At 34.6% G+C, this 20,345-nt stretch overlaps 1 protein-coding gene across 3 annotated transcripts in view; it reads right to left on the bottom strand.

The window, feature by feature from the left end:
* LOC129247826 (J domain-containing protein) overlaps positions 1 to 20,345 on the bottom strand; it is an 83,052-nt gene that overhangs the window by 13,419 nt on the left and 49,288 nt on the right. For all 3 annotated transcript variants that reach the window (XM_054887159.1, XM_054887150.1, XM_054887169.1), the window contains exon 3: positions 13,623 to 13,724. In XM_054887159.1, coding sequence (XP_054743134.1) covers positions 13,623 to 13,724 — 102 coding nt within the window. The remainder of the gene's footprint in view (positions 1 to 13,622; positions 13,725 to 20,345) is intronic.

Raw genomic sequence — 20,345 nt, 5'->3', positions numbered from 1 at the left:
TTGCCAAGTGCACAATGAGTACCTTCCATAGAGCCAGACAGTCAACAAAGAATATTATTTATCCGTTTTGAAGCGTTTGAGAGATGCTCTATGTCGCAAACGGCCGGAAATGTGGGCAAACAATTCTTGAATTTGGCATTATGATAGCGCGCCATCGCACCTAGCCAAAATTGTGAAGGATTATGTGACCAAAAACCAAGTAAATACCATCGTGCAAGCACCGTATTCACCAGATATGGCCCCGTGCGACTTCTTTTTGTTTCCCAAGTTAAAGTTACCACTTCGTGGAAGGAGATTTCAGTCGATAGAGGAGATCAAAGAGAATGAGACGAAGAACCTGAGGGCCATACCTTCGTCGGCCTACCAGGGGTGCATGGAGGACTGGGTTAAACGTTGGCACATGTGTGTTGCTTCAGATGGGTCATTTGAAGGAGATAAAATAAATTTGCTGAAATTTATGGAGCTCTGTTTTGTTTTATTTAAACATTCTCGGTACTTTCTGATCATAGGGTACACTAAGGACTATATTCTTATGTAGGCAAGAGCACAAAAATAATTACCTTCGGCGAACTATCTTTGTTGTCGAGCGTGCCTTTATGTTGGCGTGTGTGAACACTGTGAGTTGGCATTTTAACTGAAAATTTTCTAACAGGTAAACAATAATCGATTAACGCTTTTCTCACTGAATATTTAGGTCAGCGCTGGACTATTGCTGTTGCCGATGTTGCTCATACATGAAATGGAATTTCGCTTAAATTTCTATTTCGATTTTGTTTTTACTTTATTTTTTCTTCTCACTTAGGAAACATTTAGATACTACTTTGTGATTGTTGTTGTTGTTGAATCGATTTTCTTTTTAAACATGAATGCACGCGAACACAACACAAAAGAAGAAAAAAATAAATAAATTTGCTTACCAAAAACAAAAGTTCATTTGGTTTTGCTTTAAATAACTGGAATTGAGCTGTGGTTTATTTTTCGTTATAGTAACCGTGATGATGATATTGAAGCATGAAAATTGTTAAATATTTACAGTGATACGGACACATAACGTATATGTGCACACATAAATATGTAACCACATACCATTTTATGACTTTTGCAAATTCTGACCATGCACTGAAATGGAATGTGCAAAAATTCATTAAAGCGCAGTAATTTTTCAAATAAATATTATTTGCAATTAACCTGAATAGAACGGCAAACAATAATTAAATATTATATAATTGAATGTGAAATGCAATGCATCATTATTTAAGATATAATAATTAATTTCCTGTTTGTTAATGAGTATAATTCATAAAAGTGTTTGCGGCTAGTTTCATCATGCTTTTATTAGTGTACTGACAAAATTCGCTCTATAGCCAAAATTTAAATACAACTAGAATTTTATCAAAATTTTGTCTCGATCGAGTAATAAATTAAACATTTTTGATCACAAAACCTCGTTGCTCGCAAAGCTCGTTGCCAAATAATTGGCAGAATATAAAGTTTCTCCGAATTATGAAAGGAGTGGGAAAAAAGGAATAAAAATTCCTTGTCCTGAAAAAAAATTCAATTGAAATGTAATAGTTGGAAGCTAATATTATTTCCTGCTTTGTGGGCATTTGTATATATGTACATATGCATACATTTGTATTTAAAAAATTTGCTGAGTGTTTGCTAACTGCACATTTTTATATGGCATTAAAATTAATAGTCCAAAGGTGGCAACAGTAGGTCATTAGCTTAACGAGCTAACCTGTCTCGAAGTTACGTAAAAATGAAAGTATTGAAAACAGTTAATATAGGGTTTTTCAGTAAGAGCGCTTCAACTTTTGAACTTTTTTGAATAAAACACAAACGGTTTGACTTTTTTAACTAATTTTTTTTTTATTATCGAGTTTGAACATATACATTTAAGTATGAAATTCGATTTCTTTTGCATGACCACCGCGTTCACGTTTTACGAAGTCCAATCGTTGAACCCAATTTTCGACCACTCTTTTGCATAAATCGGCCGAAATTCCAGCAATTTCGCGTTCAATATTGGCTCTGAGCTCACAAATCGTCGCCGGCTTGTTACTGTAGACCAATGACTTCACATAACCCCAAAACGGGACGGCTTGTTAAATGGACCGTAAAATGGCCGTAATGCTCTTAAAGTAGCAGCAACAGAACGATTATTTTCATAAAAAATTTGCAAGATTTGCAATCGTTGCTCAAGTGTGTAGCGTTCCATGATGAAATGTATACTAATGAAGTTTACAAATGACAAGCGAAAAATAAAAAATATTGCGTCGTTCGCCCTCCCTATCGGAAAAAAGTTGAAGCGCACCTATTGAATAACCCTATACAACATAATTACATGAATTTACACACACAGACTCGTATACGTAAATATGTATGAATATTTTTAGACCCGCACATTTGTGCCCAAGAGTATTTGCCATATTGTTCACATATCGGTTGTATGCAACAACATAAAATATATGTAGAAACAATTATAGACATATGTATAATATATATATGTTTGTATGTATACACCAAAACGCTTAGAACTAAGAGAGGAACCGATTTATCCATATATGTATATTGCTCTCTGGCATAAAAAGGCACTTTTCAGAAAGCAAAATGCAAAATGTCTCTGTTAAATGTCAAATCATGCAAAAATAATTAAATTTGACACAAATAATGAGCCCAAGAAAAGAAATGCGCTGTAATTACAATTTTAAAAAGTGGGTAACTTTCGGTAAATCTCGATAATGACTGAGTAAAAATTCCCCACACATATAGCTCCCCACCCTATTTAGATCCAACATAAATATTAATGAGGTCGGATAAAAGCCGCGCTCATTTTTCACATGTTGGAGTTAAATTTCCGCCCGTCCGTCTGACTCTCATTGTCTATGAGGTTGTTTGCTTCTAAAAATTAACTACCAGCCCAAATAAAATGTTACTAAAGTGTGCGTGGTTACATACATTCATGTTGCATGGATACCATCCCTGGAGCCTACAAAAATAATTAATTAACGTGTGATAACAACTGGTTGCAGTCTCAAGAGGATTTTCATTTTCCTTTATTCTGTTCTACATACATGCACACATACGCGTACGTGATTTTGTAATGAAACGTCTGACTAAATTACGAACGCAGGAAACCACTAAATTCCACATCACTGAGCACGCAAATTAGTGAACCCAACCGCAAAAAATTTTTTGCCCAAAAATAGTCAGTTTGAGCTTTTGGTTTGTATTGAAAAAATATTTGTTTTCTCAATAAGCAAAAATCTGCATATGCGTTACAAATTTGGGTAAAAGTGTTGGTATTTTTCCGCTTGATATGAAAAAAAGTGGTACTCAGTGGTTGAGTGGGCCACTCTCCAAGCCAATCGTACGCAGTAAAATATGCACATTTGTGTGTGTGTGTGTGCGTGTGTAAGTGCGTAGGCATCGAGATTTATTTTTGCTGCATATGCTCAGGCACAAATTCAAGGCGTGCTGCTCCTCCATTTTGTGGGGTACGTTTCGAACTTATTCTATAAATTGGGAAACCTAAAGCTTTATGTCACCTCCGAAATGTAGATATTTTTTTTAAACGTAGTCTTTGGAGCAGATTTTCTCAATTGTTTTCGCCTACCAAAAGGCAGGACGTTTTTTATAATTTTGTTGCTTCCTTTGATGGTGGACATCGTATCCCGTATAAGCCCACTTAGCTATGGTAGTCGGCCCTTGAAGACTACTTACTTCCGCGCTTTTAAAACTGGGTCGAAGTAACAATATTCACATAACTCAAAAGGCCGTCTATTCCATCAATTGGCAAATGGAACCAAAGGAACTTCGGGGAAGTGAACTACTTCTTAACTCAGTTTCTCTCGGGGCACAGATACTTCCGGAGATATCTATACCGCATGGGCAAGGTAACCGATTCCACGTGCATATACTGCGAAGCGTTGAGCGATGACGCTGAACAAACGTGTTTTAGTTGTAACAGATAGCTTACGGAAAGAAATATTCTCAGGGAGTAGATCGGTGACATCGTGCCGAGCAATATACTAAGCAAAATGCTCGAACGCGAGGATAGCTGGATCACGGTAAAGAAATACATCGAGAACGTACTACGGAAAGAAAAGATTGACCTAGAGACAGTGCAACAAAACGAAGCCGCACAGATAGAGACCCAAGAAGTCGAGCCTATAGCATGAAAGCTGGCTACAAATATGATGGACCCAGACGTGGGTGAATATAATTGGTCCTTTATGGATGCCGTTCTGGGCCCTCCTGAAGTAATATAGAAAGCAGTTCCAGGAAGGGTGTCTCCCCAGAAAGAGAGGAGGGATCGTTTTAGTGGCCACACCACACGACGCAGTAGACGACGGTCGCTCTAAGTGCGAAGGCATTTTGAACCCTACCTCACCCCCCAAAAAAAAAAAACAAAAAAACAAAAAGCAAGGCCGTCGTAGAGCCGTTCTCGTCTCGTCCCACAGAACGATCATATGTACTATAATATTATACCTTAAAGCCATCAAATTAATTTGGAGTTCAACTTTCAAAAAGGATTCCAGATCCATGTAGTTACATTTAGAGATTTGCCAAGAAGCAAATTTTAACGTGATGCCTTCAACAGTAATGCTTGTATTTGCCTGTGTATTCAATCAGTGCCCTTCCATTCTTCCATTCCCCAAACATTTTTCATTACTTTGCGCATTAAGGCATTCAAGTGTAAGTTAGCTGAGGTAAGGAATGTGTGGAAATTTGAATGAACGTCAAAATTCCAGGCTGGCGGGGTTTCCAGTTAAGGGCTCTCATTGACGGTCACACGAGTTGCTCTCTATGCTCTCTATGCTCTATGTGATCTCGATTTTTTCTAGAAAATAATTTCATCATCTTTTGGATCACTAACAGAATATCTGAGGTTAAATATTTAAACATAAGTTTAAGTAGCCCAAGGCAAAATTGTTATCTTTTCAACTCAGAGAATGTGTTGCAGAGTTTAAATTTGACACCAAGTTAACTGACTCGATCATACGAATATTTCTGATTTTAAGTTTTCTAACTTTTTGTCTCGATTCCGATTTTCTATTTAAAATTGAATGCTTACTGCACAAAAAAACCGAATTAAAGAGATGAATTAAAATGTAATAATTACTATGGAGTAATTAATAATTACTGTAGAGCTAGCAAATTAAGTCACAAAATAAATAAACTTTCGTTGAGCAAGCCAGTATAGTTATTGAACCCTTCATAAACAGTTAACTCTGCGTTAAAAAAGTAACCCTCAGTTTTGCAAGAGGACCTTATTGCGGCTTTCTACGTCATATTCACACTTCATAGGCAATCGAATGCTCATAAGCGTATTAGCCAAGGGTAAGTGATATCGGCTCTATCGAGGATCGTACCATCCAGCCTAACGCAGTCTACACCTTTTTCGGATTTCCCGAGCCGCATTACATTTAACCATTAGTATAAAAGCTGAATTGAGTTTTCACTTAAACCTATCTCATTTTTTCATGTGATCTATTCCATTTCAATCCTCCAAGCTCACTTGTCGGAACATGTGGCAATATACATACATAAGTAAAATATTTGATTTCTCTTGCATTTGGGGTGATGTACCCATAAAATTATATGGGACTATGTTCCGTATAGGAATCAAATGATCAAATACATTATATATACATATACAAATATATATATTTCGCGCGTACACCCCTTTCGGGTGTTTGGCCGAGCTCGTCCTCCTATTTGTGGCGTGCGCCTTGATGTTGTTCCACAAATGGAGGGACCTAGCAAAGTTGCTAATTTCATATTTCATCACAATTTTCAACGCTTTAAAAATATCAACACTCCTCTATAAGTTTTAAACCTTGTACACACTTTTTCAAAATTTTCCAAATTTCATCAAAATTTTACCCAAAATTTTTTGAATTTTTCTGCTCATAAAGCTCATAAAAGTTTTGCATAACAATGCCTAAATTTCAAATGACTGCAAAATTAATAAGTGCTTTGCTCGATGTTTGGTCGACCTCTTCCTCTAATTTGTGGCCCGCACTTTACCTTGTTCTACTATTATTCCTCTTCCTGAAAATTTTCGATCTCTGCAACCACTACCGGGTCGAACTTTTGGAATATGATCTGTTATGTCAGAACTCATATTGGATTTTACTAAATGTGCCGACACCAGCGTCCCCTAGTGTTTGATACTTGGGGTTAAAATTTAACATTTAATATGCCCTCAAATAACTTCTACCGGATAGTTAGATAAAGTGTTTCCTTTGAAAACACTTAGTTAGGTTTTTTACTTACAATAAACTTATATGAGTTTAAAAAAGCCATTATTTCAAAATCACCGACCGATGCTTAAATTTTATGTGCGTGTTAAATTTCTGTACAATTTTGTGTGGTTGAATGTGTGGATGTGCTACCAAAAAGAGTTACATGTAGATGGGCGGGCGGCTTCTCGTTTCAATATTTTGCATTCGCCCTCCCCTATTGCTAAATTTACGTGCATATTAGGTGAAATGAAAAGTTCCCAAGCTTTTTTCCTTTTAATTTGACGATGAAGTTAAAATACTTATCTCAAACTTATGCAAATGGTTTCAGATAGTTATCTGAATAATTTTTAACTCCAGGGCAATGGAATAAGTGTCCACCTGTCAGTCAGACTCGACGATTTCCATGATTTTATGGGTACGAATGAAGTCCGAAATACTTGGAATCAACGCTTTGCTGTTGCATTCGATACCATATTGGTCGCAGAGATATTGAAGAATGTATACAATTTTTTTTAGCTATATTTTGGAAAGCTGTAACACATAAAAACTTTTTGGAAGCGTTACGTCACCTTTGAATCATTGTATAGTTAGTATGAGTCGTTGCATTGTGAGATATGACTCACGAAACATGTGTAGCGTCAAACATGCAGAACATTTCAATGCACCTAATATGTACGTGACAATGTATGTATCCTAGACATTACGCATACACCCTGGCGTTTCGTGCAACATTCTAGCCTACCACGCGCTGTTGAGTGTTGTGGTTGCATTTTGTGTTGCAACTCACAGTAGGTGGTGAAAACTCCTACAGTTATACAGACATATATACGCCTGCACGGGAAAAAGTGCGAGACAAGGTAAACTTCGGTAAATTCGTTATTTTCGTTTTTAAACCTACGCCAGCAATTTCGGCACGCAATGTATAAGCACACACGAACCAGCTCGTATTATGGCGATATAATCGAGTGTATTGTGAAGTTGCACCTCTGGCCTAGGGAATTAATTCCCAAGTGTATATTGCATGATTTTTCAACTAAGTAAATAAAATAAAACTAAAAAAAATAAGCTTTACTTTGTAAGTTTTAACTTCTCATTTGCTGTGCGTGCATTCCATGAATTTTACTTTTCCATATTCCTACATGCCTACATATATATTTGTGTATGTATATGTGACAAATGCTGCATGCATTTTTAAGCTGCTTGATGTTTCTTTTTGTTTTCTCCATATCCATGCGCCTTTATAAAACTTTTACTTTATGTAATTTGTATTTTGTACGGCGGGTGCAATAAATAAAGTAGCACAGCACGAGTTGCACAAAATGGCATACACGCACACGCATCTACTATATGTGAAATGTTGTTGTGCGAGTGTTTCTTTGTGTTTCAATCAGCTTTCAGTGGTGGCTTTATGTGAAGTTTTAAACGAGTTAGTGACATACCAACATCTGTTCAGGCTATGCCAACGCACTCGCCGTCTGTCGTTCACATGCAAGCTGTTTGCGTGATTGACGTACAAGCATTGCTCCTGAAACATTTCCAAGTGGTGGTAATTTATTTTTAGTGCAAATGAACAATGGTGGGCGGACATGTACGGACAGTGGATGTGAATTCTTTTCTGCAGAATTGTAAAATGTAGATAATAGGGTGTAAATGTAGGTAAAGTTTTATTTGCAGTCAGGACAATAATCAGAACATATGCTAGTTTAAGGTTACAAAAAAATATGTGTCTAATGAAAATTTGATAAAGAAATTATCATAAAGGAAGAGGCCACGGAATTATTAGATGATATTTTTAGGAAATTCGAACAAAAGCTCCGGTTTTAAATCTTCGTAGTATCTTGGAAAGAGATTTTCGCATTATGTTCCAGATACGAAATCGTACTCGTAGTTCTGTCTCAATGAAGTGTCTGTTTCTAAATGCGCGGATAGCGCTTAGTGCGTAATTTATGCCTTAACCAAAACTGTTATTGTTAAAGAACTGCTACAGACTTGGCGACACTTCTCAATTCTTTCGAAAAAAATTTTATATAATTCAGCTCCGTATTATAGATTTTTAGACCCTTCTCCTATTCGTAATATGGGAGTGGTGATATCCTCCCTATCCCACCTGTAAGTCTGAGAAGGATGCAAAAAGACCTCATTAGATAATAGTTCACGATTTATGGCAATTCGTTTTTATACCAGCGAACACTTATGCACAAGGGTATTATAATTTTATTACACACCGGTTGCATGTGCTTGCAGCATATGGAATCGGGATATATGTGAACAGAAACATCAGATACAAGGTGGCGCAAAATTTATCAACAATTTTTTGTTTGAATCATTTTTCACAAAATAAAAAAAATGCTGTTAAGTGATGGAAATCTTTATTTTGAACTTTAAATTCTCCATAAGCTTAAGGATAAGTATCCATTTGTATCAATGCAACTGCCTAATTCACAAGTGCCAAATATGATTGACGTCTGAGACCATTTGCAAAAATTATAATTCTTCTGTATGGTGATTAATATTGCGCCACCTTGTATCTATGTTAAGGTGGCTGATGTTATAAGCTATAATTTGAAAATAAATTTAAATATTTTTGCGAGGCTCAGGAAGGTAACTTACCTTAAAAGAAAGATGTTATATATGCTAAAACTGAGCGAGAACGCCCATCTTCTATAAAAGCTTAGTTAAAAAAAAATCAAACTGTATTTCTCTGTTGCAAATGGAGCAAAATTACTCAAATTTGGTACAAATAACGTAATCAAGAAAATATTATTTGAAAAATTCCAATCCACTTTCGTGCCCCCAGATATTTTAAGCGTGTTTTAAATATCGCAAGACATTTGCAAAGGAGATACTCTACAGTTACCCTTGAGCTCTGCTACATTTCCTGCATTCCCCGCTGTCCGATATTGTTTACATCTTAGTATTCCTGCAGATTCGGACAGATTTTCCCAACTTGTCTTGAATTTTCTGATCATCTTTTCGTTCAGTTCGTAGTAATAATATTTGTGTTGACTTTGGTATTTTGTTGGCAAAATCCGAGGATATAGAAAAATGGGGTCTTCTCTATATCGTCTTTTATCTCGTGTACCTGATATTACTAGCTAAAACTTTCATTGTCTAAGAGTTTGTTTGATTCCAGAAACGAATAGTTAGTCCAAATGAAATTTTACTAAAATGTGCGCGGGTATATAAAAACCGGTCCAACCCGAATTCAACACGACCTTTCTTTCTTTTAGTTCATGGGCTGTTGTTGTTTCAAGCCGAACTAGTCGAGATTTATTCCTTCTTTACTGCAGCGATCTCCAACTCAATGCGTCACCATCTATTCTATTCTATTCATTTCACACGCCTTCTTAAGTTCAAATTATGCATACTTCGCATAAATTTTAAACTGTCAGATAAAAATCTGTTGAATGCGTTTTGCATAAGTCCGGAAATTAACACAACTATCGAAATATTAGGAGTCTTTTGTATTGTATTTACATTTTTCTGAAAATTTTGTGAAGTGGCATTTCAAATGCAGTAATACCAACAGCACTATTTTTTCAGACCTGCATGAAAAGCATATTAGTATATTATTAAATTAATAAATAGTAATAAGCCCTGACAATCGGGGTGTTCCATTATACAAAAAAATATAAAATGTACATGATTTCTTTTTTTTATAACAATAATCTATACTATAAAAGTGAATGTCTGTACGTTGTCCGCGCATCACGGCGAAACGACAACACCAAATGACGTAAAAATTTTTATACATTCATATTTTCACCCAATGAAGGTTATAGGCATGTTTTTATGATAGAACTCCCTTCCCACAGCCCCCAGGCCGCCCCGCCACTCTCATTCGTCACTAATAATCGAATATTTGCTTAAATGTAATCTAAAAAATATTCGTTTTTCCTATTCCCCACTATTTATAGCACACTCTAGACTTTATAGTCCGCATAAGCTGTTCAACTATGACCCAAATGCAAAGTTCAAAAACGGTTTGAGATAGAAAATTAATAAGAATAATTTTGCTTGATTGGTTGTTTTGATTTTATTCAACGAGGCATAGCAACGGATGCCGGGTATTGTAATATTATGGTTATTAATAAAAAATTATTTTTCTATGAAATTATTGTTTGCAATTCTTTTATATACATATCCTAAATCCCTCAAAACTACTCCTACGCGAGGGGGGCCGCGGGTTAAAGCTAGTTTATCTATATAAGTACTTCTTGGAAAATTATAATATATTTGCAGTACATTTCTTTTGGTCGTTCATTTTAACTCTGATATCTTTGCAAGAGCCTACTCTACTCAATACCATCTGCAGTGTAAATCAATCCGCTTTATGGTGCGCTACAACAAATGGCGACGTTTTAATACAAAAAGTAGTATTGATTCGCTGGGCTGTAAAATTAAGGGAACATTTTTTGTAGGTCTTACGCTGTGGCGCTGCCTACATACGTACAAATATAGCAATGCTTTTCTCGATATGAAATAAAAACTGAGACAAAATCGAATAAATGCATGATTCAATAATAAAAGGTTGTGAAAAGTTTGGCAACTGATTTTGGATGTAAGGGAAAGAGGGGCATAAGTTTATCCTCTTTCTGTAAGGGTAGTAAAAAATTGAAAAAGGTCGATGTAAACCACATAATAATTTTATGTTATTTTATGAATCGTACTTAATAATTTATTTTTTTATCTTAACCATTCCCGTGTATTTGTCACATATATATTTACAACGCATGTGGATGGCATCAATATGTGCCTAGTTACCGAATTCTTTATATACTATATTCCATGGCATGCTCGTTTGTAAAGCTTTAATTTAGTAGTGTTTCCCAAAGCTTCTTCAGGTTTTCAAAAGGTAAATATCCTCAATCCAAAAGGTCGTAGTGTGACCAATATTTGTGACAAGCGAAACCATACAGAAATAAGATACAAATTAACTTTATTTCCAACTTAATTGTGGGATTTTAACAACTTCTACAACGTTCGGTAAGTTTCACAAAAGCTTTGATAACCTATTTCTTGAAAACTTTAAGTTTCTCACAAAATAAATATTTTCTCTATTCTGAGAGGACCTATGTATGTTAATCCATTACAAATTGCTTGTCTCATATCGTTCAATGAATTGGTTTCGTTGGATCCAAATTTTTAAACTGCCCCTCAGAAAGTATTTGACTACTGTTGGGCTTGAAGTTATCTAGTTTCACAAGTCAGTCCTTAAGTCCAATTTTTTTTCCAGGTGAAACACACGACAATCGGTATATGATCTATATCAAACGGCATCAGAAGAGCAATGCTTCGTTCAATGAAAAATTTTAAAAATCTTACTAATCAAATATTTCAAAAGCGATTCAATTAATCTCAAATTTAAAAAGTTTGTGTAAAGCCATTGAACGATTAATAGATTGCCTGAAATAATAAATAGATAAGAAAATTGAATATGTAATGTTATATTTTTTTAAGAAATACTGATTTCTATATATGATTGCAGCCTTAAGTTTCCTGAAGTTGTGCGAATAATCAGACCTTTACGCTCTTCCAATCAGACGTTGTTGAGACGGCAACGATATAATGTGAGTAGTGGTTTTTTTCTTATATATAATGCCAACATAATCTCAGTTTCATCGTAAACAAATCGCTCTCGTATTCCCTGTTACGTCAGCAAATCATTCAAATTTGATTCCTTCAAATTGGCGGAGAGCCGGTTAATGGTCTGATGTTAACCACATTTTCTGAATTTTTTTACCAATTTTTTGTTTTGGTTGCATATGTATGTCATTAATTCAAAAAAGCTGTTGTAGCCGTAAAATGAGAGGCCGTATAAGGCCACTGTGAAAAAAATTCACTATCACCAAACTTTCAATATAAATTTCGAAACAAATCACGAACTGCTGATGTCAACAGAAGACTTATTTATTTGGCACTCTTGAAATTCCAAAAGTCAAACACAGGTTAGCTGAATTATGTTACGAGCTGGAAATTTCTAATATACTTTTGATGAACTGAAAATTGCTTACGGAATTTAATATTCAAACACAATAAAAGTTACTGCAAAGGTTTAGAAAAATACTTTCGTTTGCACTCTGAGTCCTGGGATGCAGGTATTGCAGCAATCATCATTCCCGATATCAAATTAAAATTTTGCAAAAACTTGCTTGAAAGTGCTGAGTCATTCACGCTATAGTAGATGATGTCTTAGATAAAGTTAAAGAATATGCGCTGAAGTTGAAAAGACAACCGGTAAGAGAAGGAAGTAATTTGCATGCATTTCGATGAGGAGTCCACAGGTATTCGATTAAAAGAAACCAACCTGCGAAAGTTTTGTAAATAAATTTCTTTTTTTTCAGATAAAAACTATTATATCGACTCCCATTGCGGACCTATAGCAATAGAAGTAATAATGTATATGAATGCCGATGATATAGCATTGATGGTTTGCTTTCAATATAAGCAACACGCTTTCCTGTTACAAGCAACACGCTTCGTAAAATACAGCACACTTGTTCCTTCATTGGTAATTTTAAAAAATTTATATTGAAAAAAAAAGCAAATAAAAATTAATAATGTTTTCCTACTTTGGTTGCAGTTTAATTACAAGGTTCTATTCAAAACTATGGTTTATTTTGAAAACATTTCCATTTCCGCGAATTTTATTTATTTTTTAGTGCATTATGCCTAACCTTGACCTCGGACCTAGTCCCATGTTCGGATTCAACAAAAACAGCCTAAAACAAAAAGTAAAATACTGGGCCAAAACTCTATTAAATCAGTATTGAAACAACGTAGAGGGTCTTAGACACTCCAAAAAGTTCCTAAGTTTCAACTCTAAAAGAGCTAACATGGCCCTCACGTTAAACAAAAAGAGCATCCGCACTCTCACAGGCGCCCACACGGGTCACTTCACCTGCAACAAACACCTACATAAATTAGGCATAACTAACACCAGCACCTGCAGATTTTGCTGCGAAGATGAGGAGTCTATAGAACATCTCATCATCGAATGTCCGGGGTTGACGCAAGGAAGGAAAAGGTTTTTAAACAAGTTCATGCTTACAGATGAAGTCCTTCAATCACTCCCTCAGAAGGAGCTAGTACAATTCATAAGCATTCTTAACAGTGAATAGACAGCATAGGGTGCACAATAGATCAATATGGTCGCAGTGCTAAAGGGCCATACCTTAACCCTTTACTACCATTAACCATTAACCTTGATAAAGAGTTTTGAGAGCTACATATAGGCAGTGAATCACTTTAGCTCCCAATTACTCAATCAAATGTAGCTTCTTTTAAAAATAAAATATATTTTTGTACAGCTGCATTGCTTGGATAACAATTTTTTTATGCTGCTTGAAGCAATGATGTTTTATTTACCTTTAGTTTTTGAAACTTAGCCTCAGCATCTTTATCGCCGTCATTTTTATCCGGATGAAACTGCAGAGCCAAAATTTTGTATTCAGCCTGAATTTGCTCAACCTGAAAAATAATGTTTAATGTATAATAAATAAAGTTTAATGTATAATATAGGAATCAATATTTATAATACTAAAAAGTGGTATATAATATAATTATATGTGATTTATGTCTATCATATTAAGAACAATGTCTATGTTAAGAACTATTGCACTCGAAAGCTTTATGAATGTAAACGTCTAAATTATGTTGCATAGTATATAAGTAAATACCAGGTTTGTAAAAAGGTAACTTTGAGTTGAAGACCACAGTCGCCATAGCGCTTACCCACTTTACAATTTTTATTATCCTTATAATCCTAAATAAAAGCAGAAATCTATTGATTGGCGGAGAATGTGGCTGATCCATTCTAAGTATATCTGCTTAGTCTGACGAATATCACATAAAAACAAATAAATTTATTTGCATTATCATCACCCTCCTGAATGGAGATATATGTATACGAGGACTGAGCGCTCGGTTATGACTATAATAGCCACATGTTAGACACATGTTGTAAGAATAATTTTAATTTTTAGGTCATTCGTAAGACTTTCCGCTGTATTATTTCACGACTGGAGCATAATAGCGGTTATCTTTAATTTTCTTTCTAAAATTCAAAGGCCTAGACTGATTTGCAATAAGTAGTCGTTTTTATTGCAAATAAGAGTAAAATATACAACATTTTATAATTACATTTTTTAGTACTAAGAAAAAATAAAAATATTTACAATAAATCAACGATAATAGCATGAGCCATCTGTCGATTTATTTTTCGTGCAACAGAATTATTCGGTTTACGGCTTTTAATTAATATTTAATAAAACGCAAAAGTTTATCCCAATGATAATTGTCCCTATTGAAAATCTCATTCAGTTGGGAATCATTTAAGGTAAATTTTCCGAAAAGGACTTTTCTATATTTTCGTGGTATTGGGCAGCGCGTCATATTTTTTTAAAATAAACCAGACCTTTTGACCAATCTAACTCGTTATACATCCTACTAAATAGTACTTAAGGACTACGAGATTTGCAATAATGAAAGATTGTTCAGTGTTATTTGATTTCAACCTTCGTTTAAAGTATACACCATATGGGTACCTATTGGCAACCTGAAAGGAATGTTCAGACTTTTTCCGATCAGCAAAGATCTTGATTCGAAATAATAATTTTAATGCTCGAATTTGGAAGGAGTAAGACTTCATAATTCCTTAGCTCTCTCTACAGTTACTTCACTTAACCTGGTAGATTGACCATTGATACGATTGTCTCAAAATTTAACGGAGGTGTAGTTCTACCTTGTCAGGTTATCCTTTTTATCGGGTAGAAAAGACCTCTGCAGAAGATGGGTAAATAGCTAAAATCCATCTCACTTAGTCCCCGAAACTTAAAATTATTTGGGGTCCATTTCATACGGACCAAGTGATTTCTTTTTGGAAAAAAGTATATGTATGTAAATTGCTACCAAATTGCCAAAAGGAGCGGCAGTCTTCACAAAGTTTACTACTACGAGGGGAAAAACAAACTTCATTAGTTTTATGAAATTTTATAGGAGTTTGAAAAATCGAAAATTGATATTTGTTTACCAAAAATCTTATGACGTTTGATTCTAAATCTGCGCAAAATAGGAATCGAAACAAGAAAACGTAAAATTACTGACGGAGGGCCAACAGAAACTCCTCTACTAAAACCGCAGGCAATTCGCCATGTGAGACTTTACGGATTTCGACACCAACTTAAGCCTGTGGAAATATTCAATGAGTTTCAGAATGCAGATGAAATAAGCCCAGCATTTCCTTTGACCATTTGTGTATCATAGATTTCAGACTGTGAAGAAAAAATAAATAAATAAATATGCTCGATGTGTCACACGAATTTTGAATGGAGTTAGAAAAAAACTGAAGTTTGTTTTGTTCAATATTTCCTAAAAAGGTTCGAAAATGGAGAGTCTAGCAATTCTAATACAAATGATCGCAACAAGAGATGGAACTCGATTTTCTATTTTTACCTGGAAAACTAAATAGCAGTATATGACATGTAGTCCACAAGGATCAAATCCTCCTGTTGAGGCCAGGCCAAATTGCGCTTTCTTGCATCGAAGAAATCGTCCGCCACCATTTTTGCCAAATGTGTCACTAAGTGATTTCTGGCTTCATATTTCCAAAAATTTCGGAATAATTTTAGCAGAAAAGTCTGCGGTAGCATGAAGAGATAATTCACGCCAATAACTTAGATCTTAAGAAGCTACAAGGGTGGGGGCTGCTCTAAAACAGTGGAGCTACGAATTAAAAATACATATACTCGTATATTGAAATTAATGGTGATTATAAAAAATAATGAAGAGTCCAAACATCAGATTAAAATTATTTTTGTATGTTTTTTCCGGTTAGAAAAAGTAATTACTCAGATTAATTAAGTATATGCGGAAGCTATAGTAGATGTGTCTTTTTGAAAAAGATTTAACAACAATAAAAACGAAGAGACAACTTCTCACTTCCTCGGTAACTACACTAAATAACGAATTCTGAAATATAGAAAGGACAACAAGCGTAAACTTCTGGCAACAAATCAGCAATACATTTCTAATTAGAGTAGTTACAAATATATAAATATGTATATACACATATTTATGATACAATATACTTCTGTAAAACGTCAATCCTTAATCCACTGACCGCCATTAATTTCCTGAGTTCTGCTGCCGCTGTCGCTGTTGCTATTCATAAAAGATAAATCTCACTTAAGCTTTTCCGGATGAAGTGCTATTTTACATTCCGTGTGCTAGCCATGATAATGTAATTAAACTTGTTTTGAAGTTCTGAGAGTTTGAGTATGTAATGTACTGTTGTTAAGTGGATCGTTTAATGGAAGCCACTCGGCCTAATACTGAAGCACATGCTCTATAAATGTATAAGTAACACAAATGCCTAAGAAATTATTATTTGCACATATATGTAAGTACGTATATATTTTTATAAGCACATAAGTACACTGCAATAACACGCAATTCTGCTTTCAAGTATCGCTTCATGCAAGCCAACGGGCCATATTCGTGTGTATATCCTTGGGGTTTTACAAGTTAAGAGCACCCCGGCGCATTTTACAGCCAGATTTAAAGCCTTAAGTGCATAATGATAATTTTTGTTTTTCTTCTCTACCCTGCAAATACAAACACAATTCCCACACATACCATACTTGTGGTGCACTTTGCTTCCGGATAACCTACTTTGTTGGGTAGGCAAACAAATGAAGAATGTGTGAAATTGGTTTTAGCTGGGAGTAAAAGTAGAAAGTTTGCACGCAGTAGGAAAATAACTGGACATTGTAACTGCAATCAAGCTATTTGCGAGAACCGTCGAGCAGTTGTATGGACAATTCTTCTCTTTTTTACGCTTGGGGACGATGCATTCATTGTTGTCAGTTGTAACCTTCTAAGAATTTTGCACCGTTTGAGCAAGGGAGTGATTTTTTTATTGCTGCCGGTGTGTAATATTTTGTTTACTTAGCCAGTCGTTGTCAGCCGCTTGGGTATTTCGCTTGTGTTTACAGGCTTGCATTGTTTACCATTGCTGCCATACTTTATTAGCCTTCTCGATCTTGGCTCGCCTGCCTTTCATCATTATACCACATAATTAAGTTCTGTTTTGAGAAACTTGTTTTGTTGGCTACAAAGTTTTTCGACAGACACTTTAGTTGGCTCTGACAGGCAGTTAAATGGATTTTTTGACACTTCTTAAACGCTTTACTTTTTGTTGAATCGCAAGTATGAGCAAAATAAGTTCGCTGACAATATGTAACAAAAAAAAACCATGTTAGAAAATGTCTAAGTCCAACAAATTATTAAGTTTTTATGAAATCTTATATATGACTCGAAAAAATTAACAAAAGTATTCGCGGTACTCTATAAAAGAAGAGAGATTTCAGAGGAGTGAGAGTTGACGGCCGAACGATTAAATTAATTCTTTGTCAAAAGTTGAAAGCTTTAGGCAATAGCCTTATACCTATGCTAGGGCTGATTATATTTTTGATAAATGTAATTGTAACAAATAAAATAATAATAATAGATGAAAATAATTGGGGGTTGACATCAAGCGGCAGTGGAAACTCAGAAAGGTATTTATATTGGCACTGATCATATCGTTCACGTAAATCTGGCGGTAAACCTCAAGAAGTTCAAACTGGAGAAGCACCTTATCTATGATCTTCAAAAAGCGGCTCAGCTGAATTCCTACCACTTTATAAGAAATTTCCTTTAGTAATAGTAATACATAAATATATATGTATATATTATAATATTTACACCTGCACCTATCAGTTCTACTTTAATTTAGAGTTCGATAGTATAAGAACTTATTAAAACAGTGTAAAGATTTGACTTGCAGCAAGTTGTGTAAGTGCCTCCCAAACAATGAGATGTTTGAACAAATAAATAATAATGAACGCTTAGAGCAAGACAATACATACAATTAGAAAGTGCTCTTTGTTAAAAAATAGATTGCAACTGGAGTGGTTATCGAGCAAAATGATACTCAACTTGAGCCAACAAGTATTTACAATAAGTGTCCACATTTTTAAATAAATTGGTTTTGTTTTTGGTTTTTGTTTACGATACTACCACATCATTGTTATTGCTTTGTCTATTTGCATTTAAAAGACTAACAACTGCAGCTCCATAAACTCAATTTACGAGGCCCAAGTCAAAGTCAAAGAAGAGCAACTAAAAAATCTTTGCATCTCCACAGATTTATTCCAATATTTATTTTTACTCAATTCGTTCAGTCTGCTTTTGATTTGATGTGCAGAGTTACATCAACTTTGAAATTCCTGAAAGTACATCTAAAACAATAAAAGTTTGCGAAGTGTGCGAAATAAGCACAAACAAGCGATACAGACGAAGTACATGTATACATATGGACCTTAAGGAAGATGATTTTTCGCATTCTTTTCTTTCTATTTTCTCTACATTTTTATTTACTCCACCTTAGAAACATCAATAAAAGCATACAGCCCCAGAGCACGCCAGCTGGCCACAAAAGGAGCAAAGCAGCTGCATCTACTCTTCACGGTGGTAAAATATTTTTATTGCGCTTAAATATATTTGAATGTGTGTATATATGTATATGTATATATAAAGTACATTTTCATATTATTTGAGGGTATGTACCATTATGTTGAAAGCGGTTGAACCTTAGAAATGAAGAAAATATAAATTTTATGAAGGTTTTTCCCAGCTGACTCATGACGATGACGACTTAAAGCTGAATATTGATTCACTGCTCCAAAACACGCATACAGCTTACATATTTTGCGTGTATACATATATGTTTTTATACTACTTTTTTATAGATGTTTTCTCTCCCATCCACTACATTTTCTTAACTTCCTTTATTTTCTTTATTTCATTTATTTTCTTCTACCACGCATTTGACTTCTCATGGCAGCTACTAACAAAGTTTGCATTCATTTGCTCACCTCGTTCAGTTACATCATTCAAACTCATATGTCTGTATATATATATATATATATATATATATGTACATATATTCAAGTAAGTGAGGTCATAACTCCTCAGGTCTACATATCTGCAAAAAATATTAGAAGTAGATGATTTTGTATAAGTTTATTTTATATTCTTGTTTTAAAAATGAATGCGATCTAAATTGACATTTCTTGTTTCCCCACAACACGCGCGATATAGCGAATCACAAAGAGGAATTTAATACATGTATTTATGCCTTCTTATCTGTATCTTGTTGAAGAGCATTTCATATGCAAATGCTGTTCTGCTTACTTATCAACATACATAGCAATACGCATCTATAAATGTCAAATACAAGTGCAAGTAGGTATATTCCTGCAGGGAAAAAATCATTCTAATTTAGTTACTGGGACGTAAAAGAAGAAATCCTTTTGATTCCTCATGGACTGGTATAATACCAGTAATAAAATTATTAACATTGCCTGCCAGTTAGTTGGTTTTTTTTTAAGAAATTTTTAGATTCTTCTTTGGGCGCACCAATGCATCGCGGTGATTGGTGGATTATGCATAATTAAATATTGAGGAATGCATTGATTTGAAAAACGTTCATACGTACATAATCACATATTCAAATTATATCTATTAGAAATGATAATAAAAAATTGTCAGTTAAAAGTTTCAGTAAAAATGAGTAGCAAGAGGAATATGAGAAAGTTTATAAAAAAGTAAAGGATCTATATTTGAATAGTTTAATCAATATAGTGCACTCTATTTCGTGAGGGTATAATGAAGTCAATCGCTCCCATCCACTTACAGATAGTCCTGAATTTCCTGAAAAAAATTCAAATTCATGTACGCATATCGCTGAACGCTCGTTTAGAAAGAAAATCTTAGGTTGGTAAATTGTGTTCAGACCGCCATGAACATAATTTGAGGTCTTATTTTTTATTTTCCAAAAACTAAATTTAGGGCAAATATTGAAACTATTGCACCAGGACTATATTGCCAGGGTCGATTAAATCTTCTTTTTCTTTGAGCTCTACGGAAGACTTAATTACGATGATTGAAAAGGTGGTGCCAGAAAATCGTACAATGAAGATGTATATTATCTTCGATCACAAAGAATACAGAGTACAAAGTATTAAGTTTATCTTTGACAGATTTCTG

This window comes from Anastrepha obliqua, chromosome 1 (assembly GCF_027943255.1).
Source record: "Anastrepha obliqua isolate idAnaObli1 chromosome 1, idAnaObli1_1.0, whole genome shotgun sequence".
NCBI classification, from domain to species: domain Eukaryota; kingdom Metazoa; phylum Arthropoda; class Insecta; order Diptera; family Tephritidae; genus Anastrepha; species Anastrepha obliqua.
Note: the sequence above shows the minus strand (reverse complement) of the source record. Positions and strands in the feature narration are given on the sequence as shown.